Source organism: Myotis yumanensis, unplaced genomic scaffold (assembly GCF_028538775.1).
Source record: "Myotis yumanensis isolate MYYU_CA2020_CCGP unplaced genomic scaffold, mMyoYum1.0.hap1 SCAF_2, whole genome shotgun sequence".
Taxonomy (NCBI): domain Eukaryota; kingdom Metazoa; phylum Chordata; class Mammalia; order Chiroptera; family Vespertilionidae; genus Myotis; species Myotis yumanensis.
The window spans coordinates 132,498-154,952 of NW_027223753.1; the positions used below are offsets into that span (position 1 = coordinate 132,498).

The 22,455-nt window shown below is 66.1% G+C and overlaps 3 protein-coding genes across 10 annotated transcripts; 2 read left to right on the forward strand and 1 right to left on the reverse strand.

Annotated features, from left to right (window-relative positions):
* Positions 1-205: 205 nt before the first annotated feature.
* On the forward strand, positions 206-5,402 carry KLHL17 (kelch like family member 17). 3 transcript variants are annotated; one of them, XM_070403817.1, is made up of 12 exons: positions 206-513; positions 1,193-1,452; positions 1,539-1,660; positions 1,797-2,018; positions 2,409-2,525; positions 2,740-2,953; positions 3,243-3,387; positions 3,471-3,638; positions 3,998-4,104; positions 4,207-4,280; positions 4,492-4,673; positions 4,944-5,402. In XM_070403817.1, the coding sequence occupies exons 1-12, from the start codon at positions 404-406 to the stop codon at positions 5,170-5,172; spliced, it is 1,950 nt and encodes a 649-aa protein (XP_070259918.1). In that variant the 5' UTR covers positions 206-403; the 3' UTR covers positions 5,173-5,402. The 3 variants fall into 3 exon arrangements, with proteins under 3 accessions (XP_070259918.1, XP_070259919.1, XP_070259917.1); XM_070403818.1 differs by having other exon boundaries at positions 207-513; positions 4,016-4,104; XM_070403816.1 differs by having other exon boundaries at positions 304-513; positions 3,243-3,372.
* Positions 5,403-6,226: 824 nt separating this feature from the next.
* Positions 6,227-14,675, forward strand: PLEKHN1 (pleckstrin homology domain containing N1). Of its 3 annotated transcripts, XM_070403824.1 has the most exons (17): positions 6,230-6,452; positions 6,590-6,701; positions 6,784-6,886; positions 9,522-9,668; positions 9,757-9,837; positions 9,943-10,015; positions 10,351-10,478; positions 10,548-10,679; positions 10,782-10,862; positions 11,393-11,468; positions 11,556-11,704; positions 11,824-11,973; positions 12,143-12,283; positions 12,458-12,598; positions 12,822-13,031; positions 13,211-13,259; positions 13,342-14,673. In XM_070403824.1, the coding sequence occupies exons 1-17, from the start codon at positions 6,248-6,250 to the stop codon at positions 13,455-13,457; spliced, it is 2,094 nt and encodes a 697-aa protein (XP_070259925.1). In that variant the 5' UTR covers positions 6,230-6,247; the 3' UTR covers positions 13,458-14,673. The 3 variants fall into 3 exon arrangements, with proteins under 3 accessions (XP_070259924.1, XP_070259923.1, XP_070259925.1); XM_070403823.1 differs by having other exon boundaries at positions 6,227-6,452; positions 9,808-9,837; positions 10,351-10,679; positions 13,342-14,675; XM_070403822.1 differs by having other exon boundaries at positions 6,229-6,452; positions 10,351-10,679; positions 13,342-14,674.
* On the reverse strand, positions 13,943-19,184 carry PERM1 (PPARGC1 and ESRR induced regulator, muscle 1). Of its 4 annotated transcripts, none has more exons than XM_070403820.1 (3): positions 15,778-19,068; positions 15,128-15,253; positions 13,943-14,899 (listed from the first exon to the last, which is right to left on the reverse strand). In XM_070403820.1, exons 1-3 carry the CDS (start codon positions 18,056-18,058, stop codon positions 14,814-14,816), a joined length of 2,493 nt encoding a protein of 830 aa, XP_070259921.1. In that variant the 5' UTR covers positions 18,059-19,068; the 3' UTR covers positions 13,943-14,813. The 4 variants fall into 4 exon arrangements, 3 of the variants coding, with proteins under 3 accessions (XP_070259921.1, XP_070259920.1, XP_070259922.1); XR_011470160.1 differs by having other exon boundaries at positions 14,813-14,899; positions 15,128-15,216; positions 15,778-19,183; XM_070403819.1 differs by having other exon boundaries at positions 14,825-15,253; positions 15,778-19,180.
* Positions 19,185-22,455: the final 3,271 nt, after the last annotated feature.

Below are 22,455 nucleotides of genomic sequence, written 5' to 3' on the forward strand. Positions count from 1 at the left end.
GGCGCGCGGAGGCCCTGGTCAGCCCCCTCGAACCCGCAGCCCGCGCCCGGCTGGAGGTCTGGGGCTTGCAGGGGGTGGCGGGGTGGGGGCGCTTCTTGGAGGGGTTAGCGGGGGCTGCAGCCCGGGGAGCTCCTGGGATGGAAGCGGCAGGCGGGGCCGGGCGGGGGCGTCCTGCAGGAGCGGGCGGGCGTGGCGCCGGGACGCGGAGAGGATTCGCGTCCCACGTCGCGCGCCCGCAGCTGCGGGAGCGCGGGAGGCGGGGCGGGCGGCGCCGAGAAACAACGGCTGCGGGCAGCGGCGGGAGCCAGGGACGCCGAGCGGCCGCCACCGCCGCGCAGCCCTCCAGCGGTCCCGGCCGTTCGTCTGGGCTCCTCCGCGGATCGCGGGTCCGGTGGCCGAGCCCATGCAGCCGCGCAGCGAGCGCCCGGCCGGCAGGACGCAAAGCCCGGAGCACGGCAGCCCGGGGCCCGGGCCCGAGGCGCCGCCGCCGCCGCCGCCGCCGCAGCCGCCCGCGTGAGTAGCGGGACCCGGGCCGCGGGCCGGGCTGGCGCTGAGCAGGTCCGGGAGGAGGGAGGGAGGGGCGCGCCGACCTGGCGGGCTCCCGGGAGGGGCGGCCTCGGCGCCCGCAGGCTCGGGCCGCGGGCGGTGGGTCCGGCGGCCCCTCCGCGTAACCCGGCGCCCCGAGGTGGCTGCTCCCGGGAGCTCGGCCCCCCGCCCGCTGCCCTTGAGTCCTGGCCGCGCCGCTGCTGGGATCGCCGGCCGGTCTGCAGAAGGGGGCGGGGCGTGGGCGGGACGGGCGGCGCCGCTCGGAGGGTTCAGTGAGGTCACGCCTGGCCGGTGGGCGCAGGGCCCGCTTCACAGCCGCCGGAGCCGCGGACCGGTTTCGCTCCGGGCGCTTCTGCGCCGGCGGGGCTGTGGACACCCTACTCCGATGGGGCCGGGAAGGCTGGCCGTGGACAGGAAAGCCTGGCTCTGACGAGGCCTGGGCGCACGGGGTCCTGTGCCCAAGGCGGGTGGGCAGAGAGGCGGTACCGGCCCAACACCCCGACCTCGTTCGGGACGTGGGAGGCTCTGAGGTGGCAGATGGGTGAGCCGCGGCCGCAGGGGAGGTCCTCGCAGGTGCCGGGCATGGCCCTGGGGGAGGAGTGGCCTCCCGGTGTCCCGGCCCTGACCTGGCGCCGCCCGCCTGCAGCACCGAGGCCGAGCGTGCGAGGACCCGGCAGACCCGGCCCACGGCCCCCATGGAGGGCGCCATGCAGCTGCTGAGCCGGGAGGGCCACACGGTGTCCCACAACTCCAAGCGGCACTACCACGACGCCTTCGTGGCCATGAGCCGCATGCGGCAGCGCGGCCTCCTGTGCGACATCGTTTTGCACGTGGCCGCCAAGGAGATCCGAGCTCACAAGGTGGTGCTGGCCTCTTGCAGCCCTTACTTCCACGCCATGTTCACAAGCAAGTACACCCCACCAGTGGGCACTCGGGGGGCTCTTCCGGTCCCCCCGGCGGGACTGGCCTGACCCACCGTCCCATCCCCGCAGATGAGATGAGCGAGAGCCGCCAGACCCACGTGACGCTGCACGACATCGATCCTCAGGCCTTGGACCAGCTGGTGCAGTTTGCGTACACGGCTGAGATTGTGGTGGGCGAGGGCAACGTGCAGGTGAGGGGCTTCCCCCTGGCCGCCTGGTCCCACCTGGTCTCCTGCCTCGGCTCTCTTCACCCGACGCTGTGAGGGTGCCAGTCCTGTGCTCCTCGCTGTCGCCGCTCCCCTGCCCTCTCTCCCTCCTCACCCACAGACTCTGCTCCCCGCCGCCAGCCTTCTGCAGCTGAACGGGGTCCGTGACGCCTGCTGCAAGTTCCTGCTGAGCCAGCTGGACCCCTCCAACTGCCTGGGCATCCGGGGCTTTGCCGACACGCACTCGTGCAGCGACCTGCTCAAGGCGGCACACAGGTACGTGCTGCAGCACTTCGTGGACGTGGCCAAGACGGAGGAGTTCATGCTGTTGCCGCTAAAGCAGGTAATGTGCCAGCTGGGGTGCAGCTTGGACCACGACCCGTCCCTGGACCCCAGAAAGCACCCAGCCCTTGAACTCTTTGACCCCCATCATTTGGGCCCTTAAGGCCCGGGCCTCTCCCCCTGGCCTTTATTCCCAGCCTCTGACCCATGTTCCAGCCCCACCCCCTGCCTCTGGCACAGCCCCTGCCCCCATCTTCTGACCCCACCCAAGCCTTCTTCTTTGCTCTGGGCCTGGGCACCCAGGAACTGGGTCTGTGGCTCCTGATGCCACTTGGCCCCTCCTCATAGGAACACTGGGGCCCCCATTGGACTCTCCTTCCCAGGATCATCAGGGCTCCGTGGGCCCCCAAGACCCTCCCCAGATTTCAGGTCTGAGGGTCCCTACCCCCAGGTGCTGGAACTGGTCTCTAGTGACAGCCTGAACGTGCCTTCAGAGGAGGACGTCTATCGCGCAGTCCTGAGCTGGGTCAAGCACGACGTGGATGCTCGGAGGCAGCACGTCCCACGGGTGAGGCCGCCCCGGGGGCTGCTGTGTCTGGAGGGGATGCCGTGTCTGAGGACCTGGGTGCGCCTGGGCTCCTCCGTGTCCAGGGTGTTGCAGGCACGTGTCTCGAGAAGTGTCCGGGGGACAGGCAGACAGGTGTCTGGGGGGTCTCACTGCCAGGAGGAAGTGTGCCCACGGGTCCCACCTGCTGCCTGACCGTGGCACTCCCGCACCCCAGCTGATGAAGTGTGTGCGTCTGCCCCTGCTGAGCCGCGACTTCCTGCTGGGCCACGTGGACGCCGAGAGCCTGGTGCGGCACCACCCTGACTGCAAGGACCTGCTCATCGAGGCCCTCAAGTTCCACCTGCTGCCAGAGCAGAGAGGCGTCCTGGGCACGAGCCGCACTCGGCCCCGACGCTGTGAGGGTGCCGGCCCTGTGCTCTTCGCTGTGGGTACGCCCACCTGCTGGGTCCCCACATCCCTTCCCTCTCCCTTCACCCTGTCAGGCCTCTTCTGTCCACGAGCCCGACACCAGCCCATCCCCCCTGTGCTGGTCACACCCTGCGCCCACCCATGCTGCTTCTGTGTCCACCTCTGGAGGATCCCATGTGGTGTGTCCCACTCAAATCCCTGTCCGCACCCTTGGAGCCCCAATGCCCTCCACCTTGAGCTGTGCCAGAGCCCCCCAGCCCATCACCTCCCTGAGCCCCTCCTCTTGTCCCCTCCCCTCCCCCTCTCTAGGTGGCGGGAGCCTGTTCGCCATCCATGGGGACTGTGAAGCCTACGACACACGCACGGACCGTTGGCACGTGGTGGCCTCCATGTCCACACGCCGAGCCCGGGTGGGCGTGGCGGCAGTCGGGAACCGGTTGTACGCAGTGGGCGGGTACGTGTGGAGGCTGCTCTCGGGTGAGGGGCCCCTGTGTGCCCACCGGGCCAGCCCTGACCGGAAGCGGACCCCTCTCCTAGTTACGACGGGACTTCTGATCTGGCCACCGTGGAGTCGTACGACCCTGTGACCAACACCTGGCAGCCCGAGGTGTCCATGGGCACGAGGCGCAGCTGCCTGGGAGTGGCTGCCCTGCACGGGCTCCTGTACGCAGCCGGTGGCTACGATGGGGCCTCCTGCCTCAACAGGTAGTGGTGGGGGTCGGGGCAGGGTGGCCTTTAGGGTTGGGCCCGGCCACAGGTGTGCTGCACCAGGACTGCAGAGGTCATACCTCCAGGGGAGCAAAGCGGGATCCCGTCAGTCTCAAGTCCCCGAGGCCTGTTTTCTGTGCCAGCCACCTGTCCCTTCTGCTCCTCTCTGGGACCCAATCCCATGGGTCCAGGACTGGGCCCAGGTGGGCACTGGCACAGGATCGCCCAGGCAGCAGGGGCCCATGCACACCCAGCAGGCCCACTTCCTGCTCCAGTGAGACTCTGGGGTCAGTCTCTGTGACTTCCCATCCTCTGGGGGAGGGCAGCCCTGGTCTGCTGCCACTCAAGGCCAGCAGTGGTCCTATTGTCCGCAGTGCCGAGCGCTATGACCCCCTGACGGGAACCTGGACGTCCATCGCCGCCATGAGCACCCGCAGGCGATACGTCCGTGTTGCTATGCTCGGTGGGTGACAGGGCTTGCTTGCTGTGGCGCCCACCCCTGCCTGCCCCACCCTGGAGACCCCACACACAGCAGGCAGGCCACGGGCATGTTGATTCCCTGCAGATGGCAACCTGTATGCGGTGGGCGGTTACGACAGCTCCTCACACCTGGCCACTGTGGAGAAGTATGAGCCCCAGGTGCGAAACACCCCAGTCACAGGTGTTCCCCTCCCCAAGGGCTGTCTGCGGTCAGCACTCTGGCCACCCACACCCCCCAGAGCCTCAGACCTTTAGGTCCCTCCGCCCCTCCCCCCTTGTCCCACGGACACCCGGCCTGGAGGGGGCAGTGTGCTGTGGAGGTGGAGGGGGGCTGGTAGTGGGTGTGCCCCAGCGGGTTCCCCCACCACAGGCGAACACGTGGACGCCGGTGGCCTCCATGCTGAGCCGGCGCAGCTCGGCTGGCGTGGCAGTGCTGGAGGGGGCGCTCTACGTGGCCGGCGGCAACGACGGCACCAGCTGCCTCAACTCTGTGGAGAGATACAGCCCCAAGGCCGGTGCCTGGGAGAGCGTGGCGCCCATGAACATCCGAAGGTGCGCTGTGCCACGGCCCGGGCGGGCCCCTGTCCCCCCACAGCCTGTTTGCCCCCTCAGAGACAACTGCCACGTGTCTCACCCCTGCGTGGTATGCCTACCCCCCCCCACCCCCCACCCCCGTCTAGGCTCAGCTCCAGTACCCCCACCCCACCCCTCACACCTCCCAGCTCCGGGAGGCTCCTCCCATGGTCTGTGGCCCCATCCCCAGAGGCTTCGCCTTGGCCTGTGGCCCATCTGCGATCTCACACCCGCCCGCCCCGCCCCCAGGAGCACCCACGACCTGGTGGCCATGGATGGGTGGCTGTACGCCGTGGGGGGCAACGACGGTAGCTCCAGCCTCAACTCCATCGAGAAATACAACCCGAGGACCAACAAGTGGGTGTCGGCGTCCTGCATGTTCACGCGGCGCAGCAGCGTGGGCGTGGCGGTGCTGGAGCTGCTCAACTTCCCGCCTCCTTCCTCGCCCACGCTGTCCGTGTCGTCCACCAGCCTCTGACCACGGCAGGACTGACAGGCTCGCCCACAGCCTCCCACATGCCTTAAGCCCCACGGGGGCCAGCGCCTCCCTGCCCTCAACCGTGCATCGGGGTTGGGTTCCCACCAGGGACGCCCTGTACCGTCTGTCCACATGTCCGTGTCCATTCCGCAGTGCTCACTTATGTGTGTGCCGTGTATTTATGCGTGTGTGTATTTATTCAGTATTTATTGATGATGACTAGTGCCCCAGCTACCAGTTCATATGGTTGCTCTGGAAGTTTCTGCGTCTCTGGGACCAAGCTGCCATCCGGGTGTCCTGCCCTCTCGCTGGGGGTAGACACTCAAGGGATGTGGGTCAGGGCCAACTCGGACTCTGCAGATCTGGGGGGACCAAGGGGTAGATGCAGAGCCGTGGGTGGGGGGAGGGGGCCTTCTGAGCAGGTGCAGACCCCCAGCCTCCACTTGGCACAGGCCCTGGCCTCAAGGGCAAGGCGTGCTGCGGAGGCCGCGGGGGTGGGCCTTCCTGCCTGTGGGCGTGGCGTCTCCTGGATCCTGCACTGAGCTGGCACCGCGTGTGCCCCAGACCCCTCAGCAATATGAGCCGCCTTGGACAATAAACGTGTTCCTCGGGCTCTAGGCCTGTGTCCAGCGTGATCTCTGCCTTTTGGGGTTCTGTCTGGGTTGACCAGGAAGGTCTGGGGGTGGGTATACAGTTGGGCAGAGGTATGGCGTTGGCATCTGGGGCCTTGGAGGGCGCCATCGTGTCCAGCTGGGGCAGCACTGCGCTGTCCTGGACAAGAGGCTGACCCTGGCCCCTCAGCCTGGTCCTGCGAGGCCCCGTGGCCCAAGGCCCACCATGGCTGCCCCACCCCCTGGGAAGTCCACGCCTCCTTCCTGGCTTCTGGTTAAGCCTGTGGGACCCTGACCTTGGCGCAGTGAGGACTGAGCCAAGGCAAGCGAGGAGGCTGGGGCGGGGGTCCTGGCTTTCCCTTCCCTCACGTTGGACTTGCTTCCCCAGCGAGCACCCCCCCCGTTACAGTCACTGGTGACTCAGATGGGCACTGAGGTGGAAACAGGATGTGTGCTCACGTGGGATGCCTCGAAGGGGTCCCTGTCTCCCCGAGCTCAAGCCCCAGACATCCCAGCCCAGGTTCAGGCGGGGCATGCGCTCCGGGGACAGGCCTGGGAGGCCCATCCATCACACGTGGGAGGCTGGGTTGGGGGAGCCTCCCCCACACCTCCCAGGACGGCCTTCTTACGCAGAGGACCCAGGGCTGAGGACTGAAAGGCTGGGCCCAGGTAGGAGCCGGTCCGCCCAGGGCGGCTCCACCCTCACCCTGTGTTTGGGCACCAGGCAGACGCCGCCAGCCCCGCCCCGGGAGGTGGGGGCAGGAGGCCAGGACCCAGGGACCCAGACCTGTCGCCCTGCTCTCCAGGCCAGCCGCCGCTGCCGCCGCCGCTGCCCATGGGGAACAACCACTGCGTGCCCCAGGCTTCCAGGAGGCTCAGGGCCTCCTTCTCCAGGAAGCCCTCGCTGAAGGGCAGCAGGTGAGGGGGCGGCTCAGGCTGGGTCTGGGGTCGCCCCCGCCCGCCTGGGGGCCAGGCTGTGAGCCGCTCCCCTTGTCCGCAGAGAGGATGGCACCAGGAGGTTGGCCGGCCTGTTTGGCTCCGAGGCCAGTCCCGACGACGGGGACACCACTGCCGACAAGATCTTCTGCTACATCCCGGGGACGGTGAGCGGTGGGCGTGCCCGGCGCGGTGCGGGCCACCGGGCGGGGTGGGGGGTGGGGGGCGCGGGACTGTGTCTGCTCGGCCCAGAGCCCCCAGGGGTAGCCCCTCGGGGCCGTCAGTCCCAGAACCAGGTGAGGAAGTAGGAGCAGCCCCGCCCTAGAAGCTGGTCTGGCCGAAAGTCTGAGCTGAGAACGAAACTGGGACGACTCTGAGTCAGTGGGTGAGCAGCGCCGGCCCGGCTGGGCGGGGGCGGGGCCTCCCAGGCTGCTCGAGGGGCGCTGTGGCCGGGCGGGAGCCCCGGGTCTGCAGCCGGGTGGGGACTGGCCAGCGTGTCCAGGCGCCTTTGGGTTGGACCAAGCACACGTGTCTGAGTTGTTCTGTGTGGGCTGGATGTGGTGTTCCTGGTGGGGACGTGCATCCAGCCCCATCTGCTCTTCACTCTGAGGCAGGGGCTTGGTGAGCAGTGAGCCCGCCTCGCACCTATTCCCGGACTCAGTTCCTTCCCAGGCGTCCCCCAGCATCCAGCACTTACCACTGCCTCCTCCCATAGCAACGCCCTGCGCCCCCACCCCCACCCCCAGGGCCACACTGCAAGGATTGGCACAGCCGAGCTGAGAGTCACCCCGCCCCCTGCCCAGCCCCTGTGGGGGAGACACCCAGCATTCCAGATGACTGGCATGGGTCCCAGCATGTGAGGGAAGTGACCCCCAAGTTGTCATTCCAGGAGGGTGCAGGAGGAACAGGTGTGACTGTGCCAGGGGCTTGGGCCAGGGCTCCGCCCAGCGTGCCTCGGTTGGTCCCCTGCTGGTGTGGGCTTCCCCCAGTGTGTGCCCAGCAGGCTGGCCCCTCCCTGCCCCCTGAGGTCCAGGGCTCCCTGGGGCAAGGACTGGCTTCAGCAACGTGCTCCCTCAGAGGGATGGGGTCCCGTGTGGCCCCGTCTCGGACCTCAGCTCCTGATGTCCAGGCCCACACATCGTAGGGCCTGGTGGAGTCCCTCCGGGTGTGGCGGTCCTCTTGCCAGGACTGGGGGTGGCTGGACAGGGCACCAGCATGTTGTGTCGGGAGATGGGGCCCCGGAGAAGCCGGCTCTCGGGTCCTGCCTGTGGTGGCTCTGAGCTGACTCCTCCCTGGACCCTACGGCCGAGCCCGGGCCACAGGGCAGTTTCACAGTCCTTCCTGCTCTGTGGCCTATTTTTCACAGTCCCATCCCCGCATCATTCCCTGAACTGGGTGTGGGTGCAGGAGGCCCCACCCAGAGGCAGGGAGGCCGGGAAGCTTCGCGTCTGTCTGTGCACATTCCTGGGCTTGTCTAAGGGGCGGCTCAGCTCAGCCAGGGCACGGCAGCCTGGGAGGCAGCCCCTGCCGGCTCCGGAGGGAGCATGGCCCTCCACAGCGCCCCCTCCAGCCGCAGCCCCATCCGACTCCCAGTCTGACTCCCATTTGTGGAGGATTCTCCGTGCCCCAGCATTGGCTGTGTGGGGGTGCCGGCAGGCAGGCACTGAATCCCCAGCACATCTCAGACCTGTCCTGGCCCTGACAATGCAGCAGCGGCCAAAACAGACAAACCCCCTGTGCTCAGGGAGTTCCCATCCCTGTGACACAGAGCCAGATGGCCAGACAAATGAGCACAAGGTATCATGAGGAAGATGTGGTTAGCACCGAGGCGTGCAGAGTGGTCGGGGAGGTTGGGAAGTTGGAGGGGCAGACAGGGCGTTACGAGGAGGCAACGTGAGCCACTCCCTGAAGGAGGTGAGGAGACTGTCCCAGGCAGAGGGACAGCCAACTCGAAGGCCCTGAGCTGGGCATGTGCCTGATGTGAGGGAGGAGTCGGGGTGGGGGCAGGTCCTCAGCGACCCCTCAGCCATTGCCAGGCAGGAAGCCCGGTGTCTGCCCGCCCGGCCCAGGGCTAGGCAGCGTGTCCAGGCACATTTAGGCCTCCACTGACTGACGTCAGGAGATCAGGGTCACGGGCTCTCTTCCAAGCTCCACGTTCACAGACATCACAGTGGCTCAGAATGGCCTGTGGAGGGACTGGCAAATCCATCAGACACGCGCCCCCCCTTTCTTAGTACCAGATTAAACATTTACCAGCCAATAGAAGATTCGGGGGGGAGGGGGTTTAAAATATATGTTTTATTGATTTCAGAGGAGATGGGAGAGGGAGAGAGAGATAGAAACATCAATGAGAGAGAATCATTGATTAGCTGCCTCCTGCACGCCCCACCCTGGGGATAGAGCCCAAATCTAAGCATGTTCCCAGACTGGGAATCAAACTGTGACCTCCTGGTTCATAGGTTGATGCTCAACCCACTGAGCCACACCAGCTGGGCCAGGAGGGTTTTCAGTACTGTCTCATTCGGACACCCAAAATACTGTGACCAACGAGACGGAGGGGCTGAATAACCAAAATAAGGGCACACAGCTTAGGAATCTCCTTTGAGTCCAAACATCACTGTCTCCACCATGGCAGTGAGGCAGTGTGTGTGTGTGTGTGTGCATGCGTGTCTGTGTGCGCGTGTGTGCACGTGTGTGCGTGTGTGCGTGAGTGTGTGTGCATGTGTGCACGCGTGTGCGTGTGCGTGTGTGCGTGTGTGGACTGTTGCTCAGGCCTCCTCCCCTGAGCTGTGCTCCCCGCAGGACCTCCCGGGCCTGGAAAGCCAGCGAGAACACCTGGACCAGCCGTTCCTGAGCGTTTTCAAGAAGGGGCGGCGCAGGGTGCCTGTGAGGAACCTGGGCAAGGTTGTGCACTATGCCAAGGTCCAACTGAGATTCCAGCATAGCCAGGTGGGGGCCGGGCCGGGTGGGGGTCTGGACCCAGCCCGCGGCCTGCCCCCCCGCCTCCCGTGCTCAGACAGCAGCCCTGCTCCCCCAGGATGTCAGCGACTGCTACCTGGAGCTGTTTCCTTCCCACCTCTACTTCCAGGCCCACGGTTCTGAGGGACTCACTTTCCAGGTGAGGGAAGTGGGCAGAGGGAGGAGGCTGGGGGGACAGGGAGGAGCCCCCGAGGCGGTGGCCACGGCGCCTAGGGGTGCTCAGCCTCCCGCTGGGCTCTGGCAGGGGCTGTTACCGCTGGTGGAGCTGAGCATCTGCCCGATGGAGGACTCCAGGGAGCATGCCTTCCAGATCACAGGTGTGTGGGCATGAGCAGTCCCGCCCGGGAGGTGAGAGGGCCAGGGCGTGTGGTAGGGGCGCCCCCAGTGCGGGTGGGGAGCACCTGGTCCCCTCAGAGCTCCCTCTGGCCAGGCCCAAGGACATGGACAGGACCCTGAGTGTTGAGAGATCCTGACTTTTCTTCCAATGGGCACATGGCCGTGTGCCTGGCTGGGAGGAGTGCAGCAGGTCCTGGTCAGTGCCGTATTCTCCCCGCAACTGCAGTCCTGGGGTCTGCGGGGCGGGGGGGGGGGGGGCTGGGGAGGGGCCTCTCCTGGGGGTGCTGGCCCAGCCCCCCCTGCTCTCCGCCCACAGGCCCACTGCCTGCCCCCCTTCTGGTGGTCTGCCCCAGCCAGGCCGAGCTGGGACGCTGGCTCTACCACCTGGAAAAGCAGATGGCCCTCCTGAGAGGGTTGCAACGCTGCCACTCAGCACCCCCGCAGGTCAGTACCATGCACCCCAAGCCCCTTTCCCGGCCCCCCTGCCTGCCTGCCCTGACCCCCGTTTCCCAGGGCCCCCCTGAGGACGAGCTCCCCTGGAGTCTGCAGCACAGGCTGGCCCAGCTGCGGACCACGTGGGGGCGCCAAGTGGTGGGCAGCGCCATCTGCGCCTCGAGGGTCAAGCTGCAGCATCTGCCATCACAGGTGGGTGGGGACACGGGCTGAGGGTGAGGGGTGAGGGAGAGTGGAGGCAGCAGGTGCGGCCAGGCCCTCGCTCCCCTCCACTCTGCCCTTGACCCCCGGCAGGAGCGATGGGACCGGATCCTGGTCCTGTACCCGACTTCCCTGGCCATTTTCTCGGAGGAAGCGGACGGGCTGTGCTTTAAGGTCGGTCCTCCCACCGTGACCCGCCCCAGGGAGGCACCTGCGTGTAGGGGTGGGAGGGGGCGGCAGCTCAGGAGGAACCTGTATTTCGGGGCCAGTTGGGACAGAGCATCCTGGCCCCACCTACCAGCCTGCTGCCCTGGTCAGTCTGGTCTCAGCTCTGCTGTGAGCAAGAGGGACCCTGTCTGGGCGCCTGTGTCACCGTGGAGGGTCTTTGGCCACATCACCTGGGGGTGACCACGGTCTTCCATTGCCGAGAAGCACACATGGGGCTTCCGTCCCCCCAACGTCCCTCCCAGTCAGCGGTGATGGAGGGGACCCGTCCCCGTGAGCACGCGTCTGTGTCTGCTATTGGCTGACGAGGTCCCCACCCAGAGGCCAGCAGGAGGCGTGGGGATGCCCCGGGGCAGATGGGGAGCCCTGCCTCGCCCAGCCTGGTATCCCCATCTCTGGAGGGCGAGGGGAGTGATGGGCCCAGGCAGAGCCCCAGGGTTGCCCCCAGGCGAAGGCCCCACTTCCGTGGCTGCCCACAGGGGGAGCTTCCCCTCAGCGCCATCCACATCAACCTGGAGGAGAAGGAGAAGCAGATCCGCTCCTTCCTGATCGAAGGTGGGCTGTGCCCGGGCCTGGGAGGGAGGGTGCCCGCGGTTACGGCTCTGCCCTGGGCCTGGGTACGCTCACGGTGTCTGTGTGCAGGCCCCCTCATCAACACCATCCGGGTGCTGTGCGCCAGCTACGAGGACTACAGCCACTGGCTGCTCTGCCTGCAGACCATCTCCCGCCGGGAGGGAGCGCCGCTGCTGCCCGGCCCCGAGGGCTTCCCGGGGCTGCGGGGGCCCCTCCAGGTGAGGGTCAGCAGGCCCTGGTGGGCGGTGATGAAAGGGAAGGGCAGGGTGGGGCTGGGCGTGGGTCGGTGGTGAGAAGCGTCCTGCCACGTGGCTCACGACCCCCCACCCACTGCCAGGTCCTGGGCAGCGGCCGAGGCTCGCTCTCCTCAGATGGACAGACCAGCTGGGACTCGGGGTACCCAGCACCCCACTCTAACCGCACCAGCCGTTCCCTCCCCGAGTGCTCAGTTCCGTCCACAGCTGGCTGCCCTGCCCAGCCTGCATCTGTGAGTGTCTGGGGGTGGGGGCAGGGGCCATGCGGTGAGCTTGTGAGGAGGAGCCTGGGTCCCCATGGCACCCTATCCTGCCCGGGATGCCAGCCCCTGGGGGAGGGGGCTCGGAGGATTGTGTGGGATAGGGCTCTGGGAACCTTCTGGAAAGTCCTGTTCCCCGCAGGACAAGGCCAACCCTGGCTGGACCAGCGTCAGTGGGCAGAAGGCAGAGCTAAGACGGGGTGGCAGCAGTCGGTCACCCAGGAGCAAGGCCCGGGGCGAGGGGCCTGGCCCGGCCACCCCGCTGCACCTGGATCTGACCAAGGTGGGCCCAGACACTGACCCAGCCCTGAGCCTGGCTCTCCTCTGCCCTGCACCGCCCTGGCCTCTGTCTCCTGGGCCCGGAAGGTCCTGGAACCACCTAGGAGCCTCTCTCGAGGAGGGAGGATGCGGGGTGTCCTGCGCCTGGAAACCTGTCTCTTCTGCCTCTTGCCTGCAGCTGACCAGGCCGAGCCTGGAGGGTGGCCCGGAGGCCGAAGACCACTCCCTAGAGACACCTCACTCCCCCCTGTACGCTGACCCCTACACACCGCCTGCCACCTCCCATCACAAAGTCAGAGACGTCCGGGGCCTGGGGGAGGTCAGTGCCCTGCTGGGGACAGAAGGGCCAGATGTGCCCACAGCCTGCTGTGGTCTAGATCATGCTCCTCCCCCTGGGTGTGGGGTTCCCACCGCCTGAGGTTTAGAGGTAGCCTGCGGTCTGCTCAAGCCACGAGAGGCGAAAGGGGGTTGCGGGCAGGGGCCCCCCAGCTCCACCAGGCCCAGCCCGGGGCCTCAGTCACCCGCCGACCCTTCCCTGGCAGTTCCTTGCTGCGATGAAGAGCTCGCTTGGACCCGAACCCTCGAGCCCGTTCCCCTCCGTGCCCGTGTCCGTGCCTCGCTCCGACCCCAGCTCTGGAGTCTCCAGCCCCCACTTGCTCTCCAGGAAGGGAGCCCTGCAGCCCCGAGCCTCTCAGCGGCACCGGGGCTCCGTCAAGGGCCGTGGGCCCCAGCCCCCCGACTCTCCTCGGCTCGTGAGTAGCCTCCTGCACCTGGACAGGGGTTCTGTGGGCCTGGGGGCCCCCTGGGAGCAGGAGAGACAGAGGCGGATGCTGGGGCAGTGGGCACTACGGGCAGCCATGGCAGCTCATGAGCTGGTCTCCAAGCCCCTTCCCCAGGGCGTGGCTCTCACACTTGTGTTTGGGGTCCCCAGGTCTCCCCTCCCAGGGAAGTTTCGCCCGACCCCCCGCTGCCTCCCCCAGGTGAGTGAGAGGCCCTGCCTCCTTTGGGGGGGAGCTTGGGTGGTGCTTCCTGAAGACACACGCACCTCTGCCCTCCCACCAGACGGCGGACCCCCCAGGAGCTATGACAACATCTGGGACCAGGCTCCGTCTCCCTCCCGCCGGCGGTGGCCCCGAGAAGCGCCTGAGGCTGAGGGGGGGCTCACCCAGTGGATCTGAGCCGCTTTCTCAGTCCCACCTGCCAGTGTCGACTCTGGGGGGGTCTCCAGCAAGGCCTGGGTCTTTCCTTGTGGGGCCACCGGCCAACCACCCCCACCCAGTACCCAGTCAGGGTCTGACCCCGGGGGGTGGAGGGGGTCTCCAGAACCCTGAGTTTTCTAGGATCTGGAGGGACCAGGAGGACAGCTTCCCCCCAGGATGCCCTGACCAGCGCCCTGGACCACAGATGAGGGCGCGATGCCCAGAGGGGCTGAGCCTCAGCCCCCAGGGAAAGTGTGAGGGAGGAGCTCGAGGGGCTTCACCTGGGAGTGGGAGAACGGAGCAGGGTTGAAGGTGAAGGTCAGAGGGCTGAGGAAGTTGGGTTACAGAGAGTCAGAGTATGTGAGGTCAGAGGTCATGAGGACCCGAGGTCAGCAAGGTCAAAGCTAGGAGGGTTGCCCATGTGGGTGGGTGGCGTTGCTCGGAGAAATGGACAAAAGACTAAAGAAGGAAGAAGAGAAGATTTTATTTGTCTGTGTCCACTCGTTCTTCACCCACAGCCAGGAGGCCCTGTGGCCCCGGGACCTGTGCTCGCTGCCTGGCTGGATGCCCTTCCAGCGCCCGGCTGGCCCCTGCCCACCCTCCTGCCCTCTCTTTGGCTCCTCTCAGCCCTGGGACAAGCCCAGTGTCCCATCCCTCCGCCTGACACCATGAAACTCTGCTTGGAACCTCATCCAGGGCTCCCCAAGGAGGGGCTCCAGGCTCTGCCCTGCAGACCCCAACCCCGCAGGGCCACTGCGCCTTCCTGCAGCCCCTCCAGGTACCTGCTCCTGGAGACCTTGGCCACAGGCCCTGGGGTTCAGGGCTCGAACAGGCCAAGGAGGCCCTGCCAGCCCAGCCCCGCCCCTGCCCAGCCTCCAGGTGCTCGGACACCCTCTGATTTCCTGCTCCATTCCACCACTCACCTTCTAACTCGATTACCAGACAAAATACCAACGCCCAGTTACATTTGATTTTGGAGAAACCACAAGTAATTTCTTAGTATAAGCACTCTCACATACTGCCTGTCTGAACTTCCAGCTTCACTGGACACCCTGCTTTATTTGCTAACCTGGCCACCTTCCTAACCAGTTCCCTGCTGGACCCCAACCACCCAACCTTCCCAGTCTCCCCTCCCAGGTGTGGGCACAGCCTGGGCTTCGGCCACTGTCCTGAGCCTCGGGTGGAGTCCAAAAAAGCCAGGACCGAGGACACTGGCTCCTTTTAGACGCTGCCATGGAACACAAAGGTCAAAGGGCAAGGCCAGAGGGCAGCACCTCGGCCTGAGCACCTGTGGCCGTTTCCTGGTCCTGCGTCTTCCTGGGCTGAGCCTGGCTCCTAGGGGCTGGGGCTGCGGCGTCCCAGCCTCACCTGCCGGCGGAAGTAGCGGATGGCGGAGATGGTGCCGATGTTGGCCAGCAGGACTGCAAGGGAAGCAGAGCTGCTTGGGTGCCGGCTCCCGGCCTGGTCACCACTTGCACCTGCACGGCCAGCCTCGAAGGGCGAGAGGAAGCCCGTGGGGTGAGCGGTGGGTCAGCAACGAGAGGAGCGAGGTCAGGGAAGAACCTTGTGTCCCCCAGGCACCCTGACCCCTGCTGGCCCCTCCACTTGACTTCTGGGCACCATCCCCACTCCCCCCAGGGCCCCCAAACCTGTTTTCCAGGCGTCTGGGGTGTGCAGATCTGAGGTCCTCACAGCCCAGGTTGCAAAGGCTACAAACACCAGGCACATGTCCTTCTGGCTGAAGGTAAATGAGGTGAGGGGACCCCAGGGCTCCCCTAGGAGAGGAAAGCACATTCTGAGCTCCAGCTGCTCCCCTGAGACACGTCTGTCCTGGGACATGTCTGAGTCACATCTTCCCCGTGATGCCTCTGTCCCAAGACACGGCAGTGTGGGGCACAGTTGAGTCAGGCCGACTTGGGCCAGTTGCCTCTGGGCACCACTTCCTGGTTCCTAAACTACCTTCCCGAAGGAATGTGAGACCAAGTCCACGGAGTGCCCACTGCCCAGTACCTGCCCTGCTGGAGGCCAGGGGCAAGGCTGTCAAGTCATCTGGGCCTGAATTCAGGGTGACAGTTGGTGCACAGCCAAACCCTTGAATGACCTGGGCTGCCCCACCTGGACTGTGTCCTGGGATGGCCAGGAACTGCTCCTTCCTTCCAAGATCCTCCTTGAGGGCCTCCCCCTGGCTCAGACCAGCCTCCTGGCCTGCCCCCTCCCCCTGCCATGGCCCTCTGGCTGACATCTCTGGACAGTGTGTTCCCAGGACCTGGACAGGCCATGGGGCCCACGAGACACGCACCTGCTTGCCTGAGCACCAGGTCGAGCTGCTCTGTGGCCACTGGGCTGGGCTCCGGCGCAGGGTCAGGCTGCACCCCCTGGGGCCCCGGCGTGGGGGCCTCCCGGGCCTGTGGCTGGAGGAGGGCAGCCGGCCCCAGCACGCCCTCCAGCCTGTCCTCCCCAAGGAAGTGTTCATAGGCTTCGGGGAAGGAGATGGGCATGGGGTCTCCGGGCAGAGGGGCCGGCACAGGCTTGTCCTCTGGGGCTGGGGCTGGGGCCGGGACAGACCTCTTGGCCCGGCTGTCCCGGAAGAAGAACTCACACACTTCTGGCCACTGCACTTGGGCCCCGCCAGCCTCTGCCTCCTCAGCCTCTTCATCCTCCTCCTCGATGGTGTCACAAAAAAAGAACTCGTAGGCCTCGGGGACGGTCACGGCAAAACAGCTCTTATACCCAGGCCCCCCCGCGGCAGAGGCGGCAGGGGGCGGCAGGTGCTTCAGGATCCGAGGCTGGGGGAGCCTGGGCCCAACCGCCACTGCGTCCCAAGCTCCGGGTCCCCCGCGGCCCCCTGTGGCTGTCCTGGGGGCTGAGGGCCAGCCTGTGGCTGGTGAGAGGGGGCGCGTGGCCTCTTCTGACCCTGGCTCCTTGGGGCTGGGCTCAGACACAGAGAACCGCACTTTCTTCTTCTTGGCTGGGACAGGCCCTGGCGGGGGCTCCCCCGAGGGGTGTCCAGGGGCACCTGCAGAGGGCTCCCCTCTGGGCTTCTCTTGGTGCCCCCCTGAAGACACCACAGAGCCCAAATCCAACTTGGCCTGTGGGGCACCCTTGGCCTCCACCGAGTCAGGCCCAGCCTGGGGAACGGGGCCCAAGGTGGGTGCACCCTCGTCACACTCCGCCTTCAAGGCAGGTGCCGATGAGTCCACCTGCAGCTCGACCTTTCTGCCAGGCGGGGGCAGGGCCACATCCAGTCTAGGCTGGCAGGCGGGTGTAGACGGAGCCGTGTCAGGATGAGGCTCGGAGGCGGGTGTAGACGGAGCCGTATCAGGATGAGGCTCGGAGGCGGGTGTAGACGGAGCCATATCAGGAAGAGGCTCGGAGGCGGGTGTAGATGGAGCCATATCAGGAAGAGGCTCGGAGGCGGGTGTAGATGGAGCCGTGTCAGGATGAGGCTTAGAGGCGGATGTAGATGGAGCCGTGTCAGAATGAGGCTCACAGGCGGGTGTAGATGGAGTCGTGTCAGGCTGAGGCTTGGAGGCGGATGTAGATGGAGCCGTGTCAGAATGAGGCTCACAGGCGGGTGTAGATGGAGTCGTGTCAGGCTGAGGCTTGGAGGTGGGTGTAGAAAGAGCCGGGTCTGACTTAGCCATTGAGAAATCTGGACCAGGCTCTGGGGCAGGTGTGGCCACAGCGTGTGGCCCAGCCCTGGGGGTCATGCTGAGTGGGTCCGACCCTTGCTCAGTAGTGAGAACAGGTGTAGACAGATCCAGTCCCGGCCGGGCCACCTGCTCAGGGGCCCCTGCAGACTCCAGGCCCCGCTCATCCTGCCCGGCTCCTGATGTCCGCTCGGCCGACCCAGCTGAGGGGCCCTTCCCCCTGGACCCAGCTGGGCCTCGGACCTCATCAGGCCTGGCCGCAGAGAGCAGCGGGGAGCCCAGCGGGGGGGTGGGAGCAGAGCCCGCGGCACTCGAGCGCCCACCCCCCTTGGCACCAGCAGCGCGCCTCTTCTTTCGGCTGGGGCTTCGGGGCGGGGCTCCAGGGCTGCCGGGGGGCCTCTGGGGCAGAGGGCTGCTGCCGGGGGGCCTCTGGGGCAGAGGGCTGCGGCCCGGGGACTCAGGGCTCGGAGGAGGCTCACCGGGGGGCCGAGGGCCAGGGTCCCGGGGGGCTGGCCCCTGCAGAAGCCTCTGCATCTCGTCTTTGGAAGGCACTGACCCTTGGCGGGGCACGCTCTGGCTGAGAGAGGCGGCGCCCGAGCTGCGGGATGGCCGGGCTTCTGACTGTGCTGACGTGCTGGGCGTCTGCTGACCAGCCCCCAGGGCCAGGGCGGGCTCCTGCCAAGACCTGCTGACCAGCTGCTTCGTGGCCGCCTGGTCCTCCTCCTCAAAGCCAGGCCAGCCACTCCCCCCAAGCAGGGGCCGGGGCCCGGGGGGACTGCTGCCGCTGCTGTCCCCTTGGTCAATGTCACTGGACAGCAGCTCGTCCCCAGAGGCCAGGCTGGCCTGCAGGAGACCACACTCCTCGGTGGCAGCTGAGAACTCAGCCCAGTCCTGGTCACTCAGCTGGACGCTGTACTGGAAGTTCTCCATTTCGGTCAGCAGGGCGCGGGAGCAGCAGGGCCGGGGTCTTCACCGCCTGCCCGCCCGCCAGCACCCCTCCGCCCTGGCTCAGCACTGGGCCAGCATCTTCGTCCTGAAGGCCACTAAGCAGGATGCAGGCGGCAGCTGGCTGCTTCCTCCAGGGCCCAATAGCCGCAGCCCCACGTCCCTGCTTTTCAACCGACCCCCCGAGGCAACTCTACGACATGGGGTCACATTCCTTCCACCAAGCGCCTCTGGATCGGTGAGGGGCACGAAGAAGCAGGATCCCCGTGCGTGGATTTTCAACCCCGGAAGTGGCTTTCCTTCACGTCTCCAAGCACCTCCTGCTCAGCTGGGTCGGCCTTACCCTCCAACTTTCCTCCGGAGAGGCCGACCTGGCTGTGGGGAGCTGGCCTGTCCCAGCATGCCCCAGGGGGCATTTGGCCATGGGGGCGGGGCCACAGTATCCAGCAGGTGACCAGCCGTGGGTGATGACCTTCCACTAGCCTTGCTGGGACGGGCCGCTGGGCTTCCTCTGAGCGCCCGCTGGTCACGCCGGTGCCGGCCAGAGTGTACGTGGGTCCCCAGGAAGAGCCTAGGGAGGAGGCCCCAGAACAGAAAGGGGCCTCCTGCCTCCCTCGGGCATCCTCAGGGTCTGTGTCCCCGACCCAGACGTGCCCCGTCCCTGCCCCGTCTCAGTGACCCAAGGTGACCCGAGCTGGAGAGTCTCCAATCCCTCAAACCCTGTGGGGCTGCCCTTCTGTCTCTGAGATGGAGATGCCTGGACCCCAGGCACCGAGGCGGCTTCCTGACCCTGAACTTCGCCCTCCTCTCTAGCTCTGGGGAAGGTCCCTGGGGGCTGTCTACCTCGGGGACCCCTCCGGGCGGGAATGAGGGGCTGCTGGTGTCATACCTGGAACCCTGCAGCGGCCCAGCAGCAGCACTGGGCGTCCAAGCTGCCTGTCCAGGGCCCGGTGCCGGCTCGCCATGCAGCCCCACCCCCACGGCCAAAAATACCGTCCCAGGTCACATGTCTCCTGCCAGCCAGCAGGGTCCAGGCCACAAATAGATGGCATTTGAGGGGCCTCCAGCTACGTGAGGGACACCTTCCTGGTTGGGTCGGACGCTGGCCAGAGAATGCTGACCAGCAACCAGCACGTGGCTTCCCTTTGCCTGGCTGAGGGCTGCTCCTTCCTTTTAAAGGGACCCCACTACTGGGAGACCTTGCTCCGCCCCCCATCCCACCACCCTCTGCCCCCCGCCCCCCAAGGCCAGTCCAGGATCTCTGGGTCTTAGGGCTTTGTCCTGATGCCTGTGGGGAACGGAGGGATTAGAGTGACACAGTGCGAAATGATGGATTCTAGAATGTTCCTCCAGGTCATTTGGAGGTGATCCACGCAGACCCCTTCCGGGCAGCACTGCCCACCCTGTTGGGAGTGTGGGGGACGCGTGGAGTTCTTGAAGGCTTCCCGTGGAGGGCACCCCAAATGGGCATGACCCCTGGGCCCCTGGAGAGCGTTGGGAGAGGTCAGGAAGGGAAAGGGGGTCACTCCCGCCAGCATCTCCCCACATAGCCTCCTGGGGATGGGACCCCAGACAGGGGTTCCAGGAAAGAGGGTCAGATGCCACCACCCCAGGTGAGCCAGTCCTCGGGAGGGGGGCGGGGTGACATGCCTCTGAGACGGTGGCGAGCGGCAGCCCCTGCCAGGACCCCCCTGAGCACTTTGCCAAACACTGTCCACCCTGAGGGACACCTTCCTGGTCGGGCCGGGGGTGCCAGGAGGACCCGCTTTCACGGCGGAGTCGGGTGCGGCTGGAGAGGGTGAGCCACACGGCCAGCAAGCGGCAGATTGGGTCCTGTGCCCCTGCTGCTGGCGGGGCTCCCGGCCACCCTGGGCTTGGGGCTGTGTTGCCTTTCCCTGGCCAGGTCATCGCCCCCCCCGCCCCCCAACCGGGAACACAGGAGGGAGCAGTGGGGTGGACAGCACAGCGGCGCACGGGGAAGTAAGACCATTCCCGGCAGCCCCGCGTCATGGGCGGAAGCGAGATCCTGGGACCAAAATCCTGTGAGAGGCTGAGGGACCGGACCGGGCCGAGCTGCGAGGGCGACAGTGGAGGCATCGCCAGGATGCGCCAGGACGGGCATTGAGTGTCGGCAGACGATTCCGCGTGACGGGCGTTCAGGAAGCGCTCAAGGGAACAGACGGCGAGTGCGCGCACGGGGTGGCCACCGCCGGACGCCCCCGGGAAGGCCGGTGCTCCGGGCGGTGAGCCTGGCCGGGGAGGACCACCCTCCGTGCCTCCCCACATCTGCACTCCTGTCTCCTTGGGGCTCCTTCCGAGCCATGCAAAGCGCTGTGCCGGGTCCAGGCGTGGGCATTTCACACCCTGAGATGCCGCGCTCCGACTCCAGCCCGTCCTGACACTGTCAGCCTGCGTGGAGCCTCAGGTCCCAGGTTCAGGGCTCCGTCCCGCCAGGCTGCCCCCACGGACGCCAGGCCCCCGGACATCGGTCTGACTTGGCACAAACCGGAGGTTCCCATGGCTGCTGCCCCGGGATTAGCGGGAGTGGCTCAGAACTCGGGGAAACACCGCATTTGCCAGCTGATTATAAGGAGGTGACAACGGACAGGTGATCACAGGTGGAAGCGAGGCGCTGGGCGTGGCACGTGGAAGGAGCGGGGCTTCCGCGTCCTGGGCGCCACCAACCCGCGGCTGCCCTTCCCACTCACCCTGAGCCCACCCGGCAGGGATCTGCGCAGACGGTCATTCACTGTGGGGTCAGCCCTGTCCCCTCTCACGGGAATGCAGGGCTGGGTTTCTGTGGGGACCAGGCCTCACCAGGAGCCCAGCAGAGCTGCTCACGGACGAGAGACTGCCGGTGGCCCTGCCATCCAGGACATGACACCGGGAGCTCGGTGCCAGGAACCGGGGCAGAGACCGACCTGTACAAATTCTGTTATCTCACGGTCACTTCCTTCCCTCTCCCACGGTCACTGTCCCGCTGGAGCCGGGGACTGGGGGCTGTGGTGACCAGTCAGGAACATCCTGCTGGCCAGCGTGTGTCCGTGGTTTTGTAAAGCGTGTGGGTCAGAGGGCGAGGCGGGCCTGCCCAGTGGTCCTCCCGGCTGGTCCTGCGCTCACCAGGGCTACAGTCTGGGACCGTGTGCCCTGGGCCTGCCGTCCTCCGGGCTCACACCGCCACAACAGCACAGCTACTGGCCATTCAAATGGCCTCCTCAGGGCTTTTGCCACTTTTCTAGGCCTTTTCCTGATGCATTGGTGGGAGCTTTCACACACTTTGGATGTGCATCTTACTGAATGTTTGCACTGTGATTACCTCTCTGTCTCACTTTTTCAGTCTCTTCACGGTGCCTTTGGGTGAACATAAATTTATTTTATTTTATTTTGGATGAACAGCAATTTAAATGGATAAAATTCAAATTTTAGTACAAGCCAAGTTGTCAGCAGTCTCCTTGGTGATGATCACTTTTCTGTTCCCTCAAGTTGCTTGCCTGCCCCAAAGCCTTGCAGATGCAGTGCAGGTGGCTTGCAGGTGTGAAGAAGGCTTGCAGGTGCGGTGATGATGGCTTGTTTGCTTTGTAAAGCCTTACTACCCCACTTCTCCCATCGGACCTGTGACTGAGCTGGTGCTGACATCCCCCCAGGATGGTGGGTGATGGGGTGTCCTGTCACCTGTTTCCTGTGGACACCCAGGGCCGGGTCTCTGCTCTGCGGCACACATGTGTGTGGACCTGCATGTCCAGGCAAACACGGGTTCCCACCAGGGGAGGGCTTTTTGACAACCAGCCTGGTGGCCCTGGAAGAAGAGAATACAGGGTCACAGGAGGCAGGGAGGCTGGCTCCGAGGCTGTGGGGAGTGCGGTGGGCGAGGTTGGAGGCCAAGCAAGGAGGAGAGGCCTTTTGAAAGCCAGCTGTTGCCGAAGTTAATTGCCACCCCAATCGGGGACCTGCTTGGCCCCGGGGAGGTCTGGCCGCCAAGGAAAACAGGAGAGCTCCACAGCAGTCACTGGGACACGGACTCAGCTCCTCCGTGGAGGCCTTGTCTCTGCAGAGAGCAGCACCTGGGCGGGAGGCAGCGATTCTGTGGATGGAAAGCAACCCCACAGTGGGAAGCAGACGGTATCAGAAAGAGGCAGTGAACGGCACGCAGCCTGAGCTACCCCTGGCGGCCACCAGAGGGCACAGGTCCCCCACTGGAAGCCAGCAGAGCGCGCGGGCGGGGGGGGGGGGGGGGGGGGGGGGGGGCTGGACACTTCTTGGGGTGCCACGCCCCCCTTTTGAAGGTTTGTAGACCCTGTGAGACTGTAAATACCCCGAAACAAGAGCCAACTTTCAACGAGCAGCTATTCCATGCCGGACACTCTTAAATGCTTTCCACAGAT

Excerpts from the sequence above, each read along its gene's own strand:
- KLHL17 (XM_070403817.1), top strand. The coding sequence starts at position 404 with ATGCAGCCGCGCAGCGAGCGCCCGGCCGGCAGGACGCAAAGCCCGGAG. Across the intron at positions 2,019-2,408 it reads TGCTGTTGCCGCTAAAGCAG|GTGCTGGAACTGGTCTCTAG; the intron begins GTAATGTGCCAG and ends CCCTACCCCCAG. Across the intron at positions 2,954-3,242 it reads CCCTGTGCTCTTCGCTGTGG|GTGGCGGGAGCCTGTTCGCC; the intron begins GTACGCCCACCT and ends CCCCCTCTCTAG.
- PLEKHN1 (XM_070403822.1), top strand. The coding sequence starts at position 6,248 with ATGCCTCGAAGGGGTCCCTGTCTCCCCGAGCTCAAGCCCCAGACATCC. Across the intron at positions 12,284-12,457 it reads TGCACCTGGATCTGACCAAG|CTGACCAGGCCGAGCCTGGA; the intron begins GTGGGCCCAGAC and ends TCTTGCCTGCAG. Across the intron at positions 12,599-12,821 it reads ACGTCCGGGGCCTGGGGGAG|TTCCTTGCTGCGATGAAGAG; the intron begins GTCAGTGCCCTG and ends CTTCCCTGGCAG.
- PERM1 (XM_070403819.1), bottom strand. The coding sequence starts at position 18,058 with ATGGAGAACTTCCAGTACAGCGTCCAGCTGAGTGACCAGGACTGGGCT. Across the intron at positions 15,254-15,777 it reads CCTGGTGCTCAGGCAAGCAG|GGGAGCCCTGGGGTCCCCTC; the intron begins GTGCGTGTCTCG and ends TTCCTCTCCTAG.